At 46.6% G+C, this 11,614-nt stretch overlaps 1 protein-coding gene across 4 annotated transcripts in view; it reads right to left on the bottom strand.

The window, feature by feature from the left end:
* Nucleotides 1–9,918: 9,918 nt before the first annotated feature.
* Nucleotides 9,919–11,614, bottom strand: part of MICU1 (mitochondrial calcium uptake 1) — a 233,748-nt gene continuing 232,052 nt past the window's right edge. For all 4 annotated transcript variants that reach the window (XM_045783578.2, XM_045783582.2, XM_045783581.2 and 1 more), the window contains one exon: nucleotides 9,919–10,899. In XM_045783578.2, the coding sequence (XP_045639534.2) occupies nucleotides 10,742–10,899 (158 nt within the window). In that variant the 3' untranslated portion in view covers nucleotides 9,919–10,741. The remainder of the gene's footprint in view (nucleotides 10,900–11,614) is intronic.

The raw sequence follows: 11,614 nt of genomic DNA, 5'->3' as shown, positions 1-11,614 counted from the left end.
ATTCGTAGCTCTTAAGGTTGAATATGCTTGCACGTTCTTGGTAGTAACTCTGCGAGTTTGAGACGAAGGTCATTTATTTATTCATTCCAGAGATATTTGCGAGGCTGGATGTACAGTGGTGAATAAGACAAAGCCCCTGCCCTCATAGAACTTACATTCTAGTGTGTGTTGGGGGGGCGGGTAGGAGGGAGACCGAAATACTCCAATAATGACAAATGCTATGAAGAAAATAAAGAAAACAAAAGAATAGAGAGTGGTAGGTGATATTTTAAACAGGCTGATAAGAAAAATCTCTCAGAAGCTGGTATTTTTTTTTCAAGAAGTATTTTTTTTTAAAGATTTTATTTATTTATTTGACAGAGAGAGAGAGAGAGAGAGAGACAGCCAGCGAGAGAGGGAACACAAGCAGGGGGAGTGGGAGAGAAGAAGCAGGCTCCCAGTGGAGCAGGGAGCCCGAAGTGGGGCTTGATCCCAGGACTCTGGGATCACGCCCTGAGCCAAAGGCAGACCCTTAACAACTGAGCCACCCAGGTGCCCCTTCAGAAGCTGACATTTGAACAGAAATCTGAATTCAGGAGAAAGAGCAGGTATTCTAGATATGACTCTTTGAAGGGAAGGATGGCCCAGGCGGAAGGAAGAGCTTGCAAAGGCTCTGATAGGGGAATTTTCTTGGTGAGTTATTACAGGATCAACGAGGAGCATGTAGGGTTACACTATAAAGTGGAATTGGTTCATTCAAGCTTTCTTTCAAGCCTACCACTCCAGTGAAAGCCGTCTTGTCAAGGTTACCCACATTGCCAATTCCATTGGTCATTTCTCAGTCCTTCTACTGGACTTCCCAGCAGGATTTGGTAAGAGGCTACTACTGTAATCCAGGTGGGAATTAATTGTAAGTGGGAGCAGGGTAATCGTGGAGGTGGTGGGAAGTAGTCAAATTCTACATGTGTTTTGAAGACACAAATCAAACGAGTTTGCAGATGGATTGGATGTGGGATTTGAGGAAGAGGGAAGTTGAGAATGATTTCAGGGTTTGGCCTGGTCAGTGGAGGAACAAAGCCTGCCTTTACTGAAACTGGAGAAACTGGGGGAAAACGGAGAGGAGCAGTCTGGTAGAGGGGATATTAGATGTTTGATTTAGAGTGTGTTAAGTTGTGATGTCTTTTTTTTTTTTTAAAGATTTTATTTATTTATTTGACAGAGAGAGAGCCAGCCAGCGAGAGAGGGAACACAAGCGGGGGGGGGGGGGTGGGGGAGGAAGAAGCAGGCTTCCAGCAGAGGAACCTGATGCGGGGCTTGATCCCAGAATGCTGGGATCACGCCCTGAGGTGAAGGCAGACACTTAACAACTGAGCCACCCAGGTGCCCCAAGTTGTGATGTCTTTTAGAATCAAGTGGAGATGTCGAGTAGGGAGCTGTATATATGTAGGGTTTAGGGAAGAAGATGGGGATGGAAATACAATTTTGGAAAATATCAAATGGTATTTAAGGCTATGGGACTAGATAGATAACGGAACGTAAATAGTCTTTACAGCTCTGGCCCTGAATGCACCAAGGAAGTGAGTGTAGGCAGGGAGAGAGTCAAACTCTGATTACTGAGTCCTGTGGCACCCCATATTTACAGGTCTGGGAGAGGAGGAGAAGCCAGGAAAGGAGAATGAAGAAGCAGCTTGTGAGAGAAAATGAGTTCTCTCAGAAGTCAAGTGAAGCAAATGTTCCAAGAGGGAGTGCAGGGTCCACCGTTGGCAAACCCTGTGGGGAGGCCAAGCAACAGGATAACTGAGAGACAACCCGTGGATGTGACCATGTGGCAGTCAGGGGTGACCTTGACAAGGTTGCTCTCAGTGGATGGTAAAGGCGAAAACCTGATAGGAATGAATTCACGAGAGCGAGGGTGAGGAAGAAATGGATTGGTGGTGGAGAGGAATGTGGAGAAGTTTTTTTTTTTTTTAAATTCTGTGATAGGAATCATTTAATTGGGCAAGAAATGTTGGTAATGCAGGAGGGGAGACAATTATAGGAGTAGATGGGGGGAGGTGGGGGCATCTGGGGCACAAGTGGGGGGATGGCCTTAGATAGCTGTATAGACGACTCACTGACTTTCAGGAGGGAAGGCAGTGTGGCTAGGTCACACGCAGGGCAGCCAGTACATTTGGAAGTGGAAACATAAGGAAGTTCTTTTCAAATAGGTTTTATTTTCTCTGTGTAATAAGAAGCAGGGCATCCTTGGCTCTACATGCTCACTCCGTGGAAATCTCTTCACATCCAGCTTTCCTTTCCATCCCCACTGTTCCCTTCCTAATGCAAAGGCTTATGACTGCCAGCTGGCCTTTGAGAGAATAGCCTGCTGGCGAAGAAATCAGCCCCTCCTTCGTAAGACAGCCCTACACTTGGAGAAAACCTTTTCTCCACAGATCGACAGGTCCTTAACATATGTTAATGGATAAATACTTAGACACCTGTCAAATAGCCTTCATGAGGTGTGTTGACCTAGGACGACCATGCCCATGTGGAATGTGAGGCATCCCATCTTCCCCTCTTCTGCTAAGTATCATGAAGTCTCCTCTTCCATTTCCTGAGTATCACGAGGCCCCTCTTCTCTGGCTGTCCAGAGGTCCTTCACTTTGTGAAGAGGGCACTTGTGTAAAAGGAAGCCTGCAATTTCATTGTGTTAAGAAATTGGGCTGTGATACCCAGCTACTGGCTGGTCAGTCCTCTTCTCCTTTCTGGCAACACATATAAATGACAAAGCCTTATTTAAATTTTGAGTCTGTAGTCAGTAATTTGGCCTGGTTGGCAGGGTCTGGAGCAGTAAGGCTCTGGCAGGACAGGCTGAGCATGCGTATGTCGTGGGACTTCTTTATGCTGTATTTGCTGCATTCTTCTCCTTCCTTCCTCTCTGCAGCTGAGCTGGGTCTCAGAATTGTTTCAATTCAGAAAGGCTTTGTTGTTTCAGAAGGGGTTATAAACTGCACTTAAATGCTGGTCTAACCAGCCTCCATGTTATTGCTCCTTACCTTTCTTATAGATCTCAAACTGGGTATACTGTTTTTTGTCTTGAGACAATTTGAATTTCTATGGGTGCTTCTCAGTCCAAAGGCCAGGAAAGGAGCCACATTCCTGCTCAGTTCAAGTTAAACATTATGGTCCTTGGTCTATCGATTTGTTTAAAAATGGAACCCGTATGCCAGCTTGAAATTACAGTTTCTCCTTGATAGTTCTTGAAATCAAGATGTCATGATTCTGATCTGAGGGAAAAAATGGAAATGTCTCTCCTGACTAGCTGGGATCCTGGTATTTGTCAGAGGATAAGGCTCAAAAAGAGTGGGGAAAAAGTGCTTAGTGGCCTTCACAGATACCCAGGAAAAGTCACTGGGGAAATCAGTCTCCAAATGAATTTCAGCATCTCCTCATTTTGCTTCTGGAGCTGACACCATCCTTCTATTAGATGACCACCAGCCTCCATATTTCTCTCCTCTGGGGACACCAAGAATTCACAGTCTGACCTTAACAGGCTTTACTTTCCTATCGTCTCCTTCCCATCTCTCCTAAGAGTTCACCCCAATCCTATCTATCTGCCTGTCCTCCTAAATTATCTTTCCCATCTGGCCAAGCTAACTTGCTCTCCCAGGCTCAGCTTCAGTTCCATCTCTGTGAAGAGGTAGAATTAATTTAACAGGCAGATGTGTATATGGAAAGCCAGGCACTGTGCAGAACTTGAGGGGTTCAGAATGCACTACGACTAAGGACAGCACCTGACCTTGGGGAGCTCACAGTCTAGGAGGGGAACTTGATATTAAAGAATGAGGGGACAGTGTGGCAAGTACAACAGTGGGATTGTGTGTAAGCTCCAGACGAGGCTCAGAAGAGGGAGTTGCTCGTTGTGTGTGTAGGATCCGAGACATCAGAGACAAGATCTGAGGCTGAGAAGGGGCCTCCTCCTCCATGAGCCTGGCCCCTCCATGGACACTCACCTTCACTGCCCCCCACGGTTGGCACACCTGTCCCCAGGTAAACCAAGATGGAGATCTTGCCCTCATGTTCCCCATGGCCTGAGCACAGGGCCTGATAACCTAACAGGGCTCAAAGAAATGAATAGAGCAAATGAATCCTAGAGACAGGTTTTTCTCTCTCTAAACACTTCATTCAGAGTTTCCCTGAACTAGCCAGGGGGATAAATTCCTGCCTAAAGTAATTGCCAAATCAGTGGCATATCCCCCACTCCCTGTCCTTTGCTCTTTTGCTCCCTGGTTCCCCAGTGTCCCTTGCTGCCTCCAAATGTGACCCACAAAGCCCTTCTTTTCAGAGAGTTCCAGGTTCCAAAATCTTTCCCTGAGAAACTACTGCTATTGATGAGAGTGCGCTATACGGTGGACTACTATGCAGCTGTGGGAATGGCTGGGAGGCTTTCCACCATATGCCTTTTTAAAAAGATTTTATGTATGTATGTATGCATGTATGTATGTATGTATGTATGTATGTATGTATTTATTAAAGAGAGAGAGGAGGGCGGAAGAACAGAGGGAGAGGGATGAGGAGACTCTGTGCTGAGCTTGGAGCCTGATGCATGGCCTGATCCCATGACCCTGAGACCATGACCCAAGCCGAAACCAAAAGTGGGACGCTCAACTGAGCCACCCAGGCGCCCCTGTATGCCTTTTAATGTTAGGGTTGATTCTGGAACCATGTGAATGTTCACCTATGGAAAAAGAAAGAAGAAAACCTAAACCTCACACTAAAGATGGTGAAAATTCACCTGTGTGTGAATGACTGACAGGTGATGAATATTCAGTTTGAGTTTCAACAAATTGTTTGTCGAATGAGCGTTCAGTATTTCCCCATCGCATCTTTGGATCTCCACTGTAGTGCTTTGCCCTCTCACTTCTCCCTAGAGAAAAAAGAGGTCTTGACACCTAGGCAGGGCTGGAGGCTGGAAGGATGGCACAGGGCACGTGCAGCCCTTTCTACCAAACCTGTCTCCTCATACCTAACCCACCAAGCACAGTTCTTTGACTCAAAGTCCTTTCACTTCAGTGGTCTTCACTCCTAATTTCCCTTGGGGAAGAGACGGAGCTGGTGTTAATATTTTACAATTGGGAAGCCAATTCAGACTTTATGTGTTTGTAATTAGTTGGCCTTGAACCTGGGAGAACCCAGGTTTTTAGGAGATTCCTATACCATATCTCCACCCTACATCCCTTTCCTGAGTCCAGATTGTTTTTTTTAATGTTAATGTTTCATATATTCTTTTTATTTTAACTATTTATTTGAGAGAGATCAAGAGCAAGTAAGAGCGAGGAAGCACATGAGTGGGGGGAGGGGCAGAGGGAGAGAATCTTCCAAGTAGACCCGTGGCTGAGCACGGACCCGATGCAGGGCTTGATCTCACGACCCCGAGATCATAAGCTGAGCCGAAACCAAGAGTCAGACACTTAATTGACTGAGCCACCCAGGCACCCCTGGGTCTAGATCCTTATGTCTGACCACCCATCAAATATTTCTACCAGGATGTCTTAGGCACCTGAGCATGTCAAAGAAGCCTCATCTTCCTCCAGCCTCACCTGGTTCTGTTTCCCAATTCCACTGGGGAACACTACCATACACTCCATTACCTAAACAGAAATCTGGGTGTCATCCTTAATTATTCCCTCTCCCTCATCATCCTCCAATTTACATGACCCCACCCTCACCCCTCAGGCCTGACATAGACATCTCCCAATTCTGTTAGCAACTCCAACTCTGCAGCCATTGCCCTAATCCAGGCTCCCAGCATCTGCTAACTGGATTATTATAGCAGTCTCCAACCTGGATCCCACTCCAGTCCATCTGTGGCATTGCAGGCAAAGTCATCATTCCAAAATGCAAAGCTCGTTACATCATCTTCCGGCTTAAAAATCTTTCAGTGGCTCCTAATTATAATTAAGATAAAGTTGCAACTCCTTATTGGGGCTTACAGGGTCCTAAAGGATCTGGTTCTATTTTTTTCCTCTCATAAAGCCATCTGGGTTTGGTATTTTTTGTTATAAGTAGATTTGAAACTACTGATTCACTTTATTATAGTCTATTCAGATTTCTTGTGTTATATTTTCTAGGAAACTATCCATTTCAAATTTATTGGCATAAAGTTGTTCCCAATATTATTTTTAAACTTCTGTAGTACCTAGTTATATAAATTTTAAATTCTCTAATATTTATTTTTGCTCTATTTTTTTGGGGGGGTTATGATCTTTCTTTTTTCCAACTTTTTTTTTTAAACTTTTGAACTTTTAAAATGTATTTTTATTTATTTATTAAAAGATTTTATTTTTTTGACAGAGAGAGAACAAGTAGGGGGAGCCACAGAGGGAGAGGCAGAAGCAGGCTCCCTGCAGGGAGCCCGATGAGGGCTCCATCCCAGGAGCCTGGGATCATGACCTGAGCCCAAAGCAGACACTTAATCAACTGAGCCACCCAGGCACCCTTTTTTCCAACTTTTTGAGGCAGATGTTTAGCTTATTGTCAGCCCATTAAGTTAAGAGGTTAAGAAGTTTTGAGTTTCCCTTTAGCTGTGTCCCACAAGTCTTAATATTTAGTATTTTCATTATCATATTCAGTTCTAAGCATTTTAAAATTTCCATCATGGGGCGCCTGGGTGGCTCAGTCAGTTGGGCATCTGCCTTCTGCTCAGGTCATGATCCCAGAGTTCCAGGATCAAGCCCCAAGTGGGGCTCCCTGCTCAGCAGGGAGTCTGCCTCTCCCTCTTCTTCTGCCCCTCTCCCTGCTCTTGCTTGGTCTCTCTCAAATAAATTTAAAAAAAAATAAAATTTCCATCATGATTTTTTTCTATAACCTATGTGTGTTCTAAAATCCTCAAATACATTTTTAATCTTTTTTTGTATGTGAAGATTGCCATATTAATTCTTAGGTCACAAAATCACTCCCCAGTCTGTCCTGGATACTCCTTAGAACTTCAGTTCCCAGAAACATGCTTTTTGGCCTTTGGACCTTTGCAAGCATGGCAGCTTCTGCTTGGACCCCTCCCCTGTTTTTAGCTCCTCCTCAACTTGCAGACCTTAGTGTTTTTTTTTTTTTTCTAACTTAAAAATAAATCATTTCCTCCATAAGCCTGCCTTGGACTGAGCGGCGCTTCTGCTTTTCTATATGCTCTCATACCAGCGTGTACTTCACCTTATTGTTTCCTTTCTCTAGAACACAAGCTCCTTGAAGACCTTGCTCAGTGCCTGGACGTAGCAGGTGAGCAGTAAAGAGTTGTGGAATGAAGAGAGCAACTCACACCCTCTCATTTGCTGGTAAAAATTCCCATTCTGGAGCCACAGGGAACAATCCACAAGCATTGCTCCTTTCCTCTTCTCAGTTATAATCGTATCCATACTGTCTCTCTTCATGGTTACGGTCCATCTCTGGCTGTCCATCCCGCCCCATACCATACCGCCCAGGTCCCTGGGAGGCCTAGTCTTGGGAGCCGGGCTGGGGCTGGGCTAGATTCTTGCGGCCTCCCCTTACTGACCGGGTTCCCTGCACTGAGCCTTCTTGCCAGCAGGTGGCACTTGAAGCCTGAAAGCTGAACCCGGGCCTGCCGCCCCTCCTTCCTTTTCTAAGCCTCTTGGGGGCATGTAACCTGGCTTGGGCTGTGCTAAGGCTTGGAGAAGATGCTCCAGTTGGGGGACCTGGCTCCAGGCTCCTATCCTGCTCTCCCTTTTTTCCTGTCTGGTGGCAGCTGTGGCCTGGACTTCTTCTTTCTTAGACTCCAGTTCAAGTGCATATGATTCAACCAGAGCTAAAATTAGGTGGGGGCACTAAAAGCTATTAATACGATGATTTTTGAAGAGCATGCCTGTCCTCAAACCCATTTTCCTTAGTAACTCTCTCTCCATATTCTCTCTGCTTGTGCTTGTGGATGATGCTGAGCCCGGGTCACAAGGAAGCCCAGCAGCCTGGGTCCCCTCTGAATTTCTTTCCCTCCCTGAAGCCTAAGGGCTAGAACTGGAGAATTCTTTGTTTTTTAAAGAAATAAAGAACAGCGACAAACAGAGAATGGCTGTGGGTATGTGGGAGCAATTTATTGAGGCATTGCTAGTATCACTTTTATATTGTCCAAGAGTTATTTTAGGGGCGCCTGGGTAGCTCAGTCGTTAACTGTCTGCCTTCAGCTCAGGGAGTGATCCCAGGGTCCTGGGATCGAGCCCCTTATCGGGCTCCTCTGCTGGGAGCCTGCTTCTTCCTCTCCCACTCCCCCTGCTTGTGTTCTCTCTCTCGCTGGCTGTCTCTCTCCTTCAAATAAATAAATAAAATCTTAAAAAAAAAAGTTATTTTAAAATTAGCTGTTTCTTTGACCATGTCACTGCTCTGGGTCTGAACTTTGGGGGTGATGATCTCACGAACATTACGTCGATTACAGTAGTGTTGTTAGGGGCAGGCACGTGATCCTTGGGAGGCAGAGGAGGGGCTACTAGTCTTGTCAGGAAGATGTTCCAGGTGGGCTTCTTAAGGAGGGGACAGCTTGAGTGGAGGCTTGCCGGAAGAGGGGAAGATTATTCTATCTAGGTAGAAGAGACAATTTGAATAAAAAGAGAAGCACATATCAGCCTTTTGTATTCCCCAGTGCTCCCAGCCTATGCCAAATGCTGCCTGGTGAAATCCTCTTGGCCAGCTCACATGCCACCCTGCTCAAGGACCTCCCTGGGGGACCCTGGCCTCTTCTGAGTGACTTAGCTTGTACCTCTCCCCTGCACATTTAACCCTATTGTGCCAAAGTGTGGCCATCCTGTCTTCTTGAGCACTGGGCCCCCCTATGCTTCCTCCGGCACTCCTAGTGGCTAAAGGAGCTCAGCTGGCGTTCCATGTACCCGTGATAGGTGAGGGCCCTTGACAGTGGGTTTCAAGATGTAGGTAAGATCTTTACCTTCTCCTGCTGTGCTCTGGGTTTCAGCTTCAGTGAACCCAGGCCAACCAGCAGATCTCTTCTTGCAGGGGAAGGAATGCCCCATGAAGGCTGTGAATGGGACTTCTCTTTCAGGCTGGAGAAACGAGGATTGCAGAAAAGAGTGATTTGGGGATTCTGGGACAAATTTAAGAAAAGTTCACATTTTGCTGATGCCTTAGCCCCAGAGCAATGAGCAAGACAAACGTTACACCTGGAAGCCAGGAATTCATATCCCAGGAAAGGAAAGCGTGGAAGGTAGGTGAGGTAGATTGAGAGATAATCTAATCTGCTCCCAGAAAGGATGTTGGAAATGAGGCTGTTAAATTGCTCTGGAAAAAATGCTGGGGTTGGTACTGTCACAGGTGCAGAGACCCAGGCCTCTGCTCTTATTTGGCAGATAAACAGCCCCTCCCAACTTCCAGGCCTCGCAGAAGCACTGGGGTTTGGTGTGGCGGTTCTACTACATTGAACTCAAGACACTCTCATGCCAGGGAGCATTACCTGGGGGTTCCAGAGGCTGCAGGAATTCTGGAGAACTGAAGGAGGCTTTTGGACCTGGAAGAAACCTGAGAGTCCATTAAGTTTAACCCTGACTTTTTACAGTTAAGGAAACAGATGGCTTGTTCAAGGCCACACTGAGTGAGAGTCGAGTCCTTGTAAAACACTGGGTGCTGTGGTCTTAAATTGAGGTCCGCCACACCAGCTGATTTCTCATATACTCTCCGACCCCATCTTAGTTCCTAATGGTGGGGTCTGAGTTATCAAGGACTATGTACCTGGCCGAAGATGAAATGCCATCCAAACTGTGTGGGGACAATGCCACCATTAACCTCCCAATGCCCTCACTTTTGTGTCTAAAGTTGCCTTTCAACAGGAAGAACCAGACTGTGGTAGAAAGAAAACAGGTCTGCTGCTAGCAGGATCTCAAACCCAGTGGAGAAATGAAACAAAAAATACCCCAGAGGATTCTAAAATAAAAGACACAAGAGCCTTTGGCGGGGGGGGGGGGCAGTTTATTGCAAACTGTTATAATTAAAGTGATATTTTACAAGTGTTTAAGACAGAGGGCAGACAGGCTGGGAGCCAGGCCTCAGCTTCAGAGACGCACTCCTGGAAGGAAGTGGCACTTGCAGGGAACACGGACTCAATCACCGCTGCTCATTAGACACCGAGTTGTGGCAGAGTCCTCTTAGGGAGCCTGAGAGCTGTGAAGCAGCTGCTTGATATTCCAAATCTTGCTCCACTCCTGCTGTGCATATCACCTTCCCGGAGCAGGCCTCAGAGCCGCCTGGGGACTGACATGGATCCTTTCTCTGGCCCAGGCTTCCCGCCAGCTCAGGCTGTCCAGCTCTTCCTCATGACCATTCATCACAGACGTGCCTTTCAGACGTCTTCCCAACTTGTGGCTTAAAAACACGAGCAGGAAGAAAAGCAAGGAATGTTCTTAATGTAAATCCACAGCAAAAATGACTCGAGAACTGGGTGGTTCCCAGGGTTGGCAGGTATATGGATGGTTCCCTGCATTATTTATCCATAGGGTGTTTGAATGCATAGTGCTGATGAAGGTGCCAGAAGTCTTTTAGGACTTGTTCATGTTTTTGAGAACCTATGGGGATGAGCACTGGGCAGAAGCAGAGCCTAGCAAAAATGCTGAGCTGGGGGAAGGGTGGAGAGGGGAAACTGGTTGAATCCTGAGATCTTTCCCAAGAGGAAGGGAGCACTACTTCCAGAAGCACAGCCAGAAGGGTTGTGCCAAGGCTCTGCTCAAGGGTGAGGGTGCTTTGGGTGGAGGAGGGACCTCCCTCTTGCTGTCTTGGATTACTATTTAGGCAAAGCAAAGTCCCAGGCAGTTTCCTGTGCACATTTCCACATGGCCTGCATGAGGCGGGTGAAGCCCATGTCTTTGGGCTTCTCGAGGCCTCTCATCAGCCGCTGCTTCATGATGGAAACAAATTCCTTATTGCTCAGCTCCCCATTGCCTAGAGGAAGAGTCAAACACAAAAGGGATAAGTGGAGGCCTTGGAACAAAGACACTGAGAAAATTCCATCGTTCATACAATGTGGGTTCCGAAGCCCAGTGCACTCTCACAGCCAAATTCAAATGTTTTGTTCCTTCCTTGATGTTTCCGATTACAACTCAGTGACAGTTTAGCGTAGTGTGACAAAAGTTGAATAAGAATATATTGTAGGTCAGGTCCTATACTAGGAGTTGAAAATAAAGAGGTAAACAGAACTTTGTCCCTTGAGATACTCCCAGGTTGTGGGAGAGATAAATACATTATTTCATCAGTGTGGTAAATGCCACCGTGGGGTAAACAGAGCAGCTATGTGGGCATGGAGGAAGAGCTCTAACCCTGGCTGGGGCTTTACAGAGCATAAAGGCTCCCTGGAGGTGACTCCTAAGCTCAATCCCAGAGGGCGAGCAGAAATTGGCCAAGTGAAGGGAAGGGAGACGAGGGAGGCATTCTAGGTAGTGGCAGTGGCATAAGCAAAGGCACAGGCAGGGAGCAACATGGCTGCTGAGTAGTTAGGAAGTGCTGCACACAGGGCTGTGAAGAGGTGGGGAGGAGACAGGTCCCCAAGGGTCTTGTATTTTCATTAAAGGGTTTGCGCTTTATCTTCTAGGCAGTGGAGCACCAGGAAAGGACTGGAAGTAAGTAAGTGAGATGGAGTTAGATTTCCATTTTGGATGGA

Source organism: Ursus americanus, chromosome 6 (genome assembly GCF_024610735.1).
Source record: "Ursus americanus isolate L20-20 chromosome 6, mUrsAme1.1.p, whole genome shotgun sequence".
Classification (NCBI taxonomy): Eukaryota; Metazoa; Chordata; class Mammalia; order Carnivora; family Ursidae; genus Ursus; species Ursus americanus.
The sequence above is the reverse complement of the archived record's forward strand: the minus strand, read 5'-3'. Positions and strand labels throughout refer to the sequence as shown.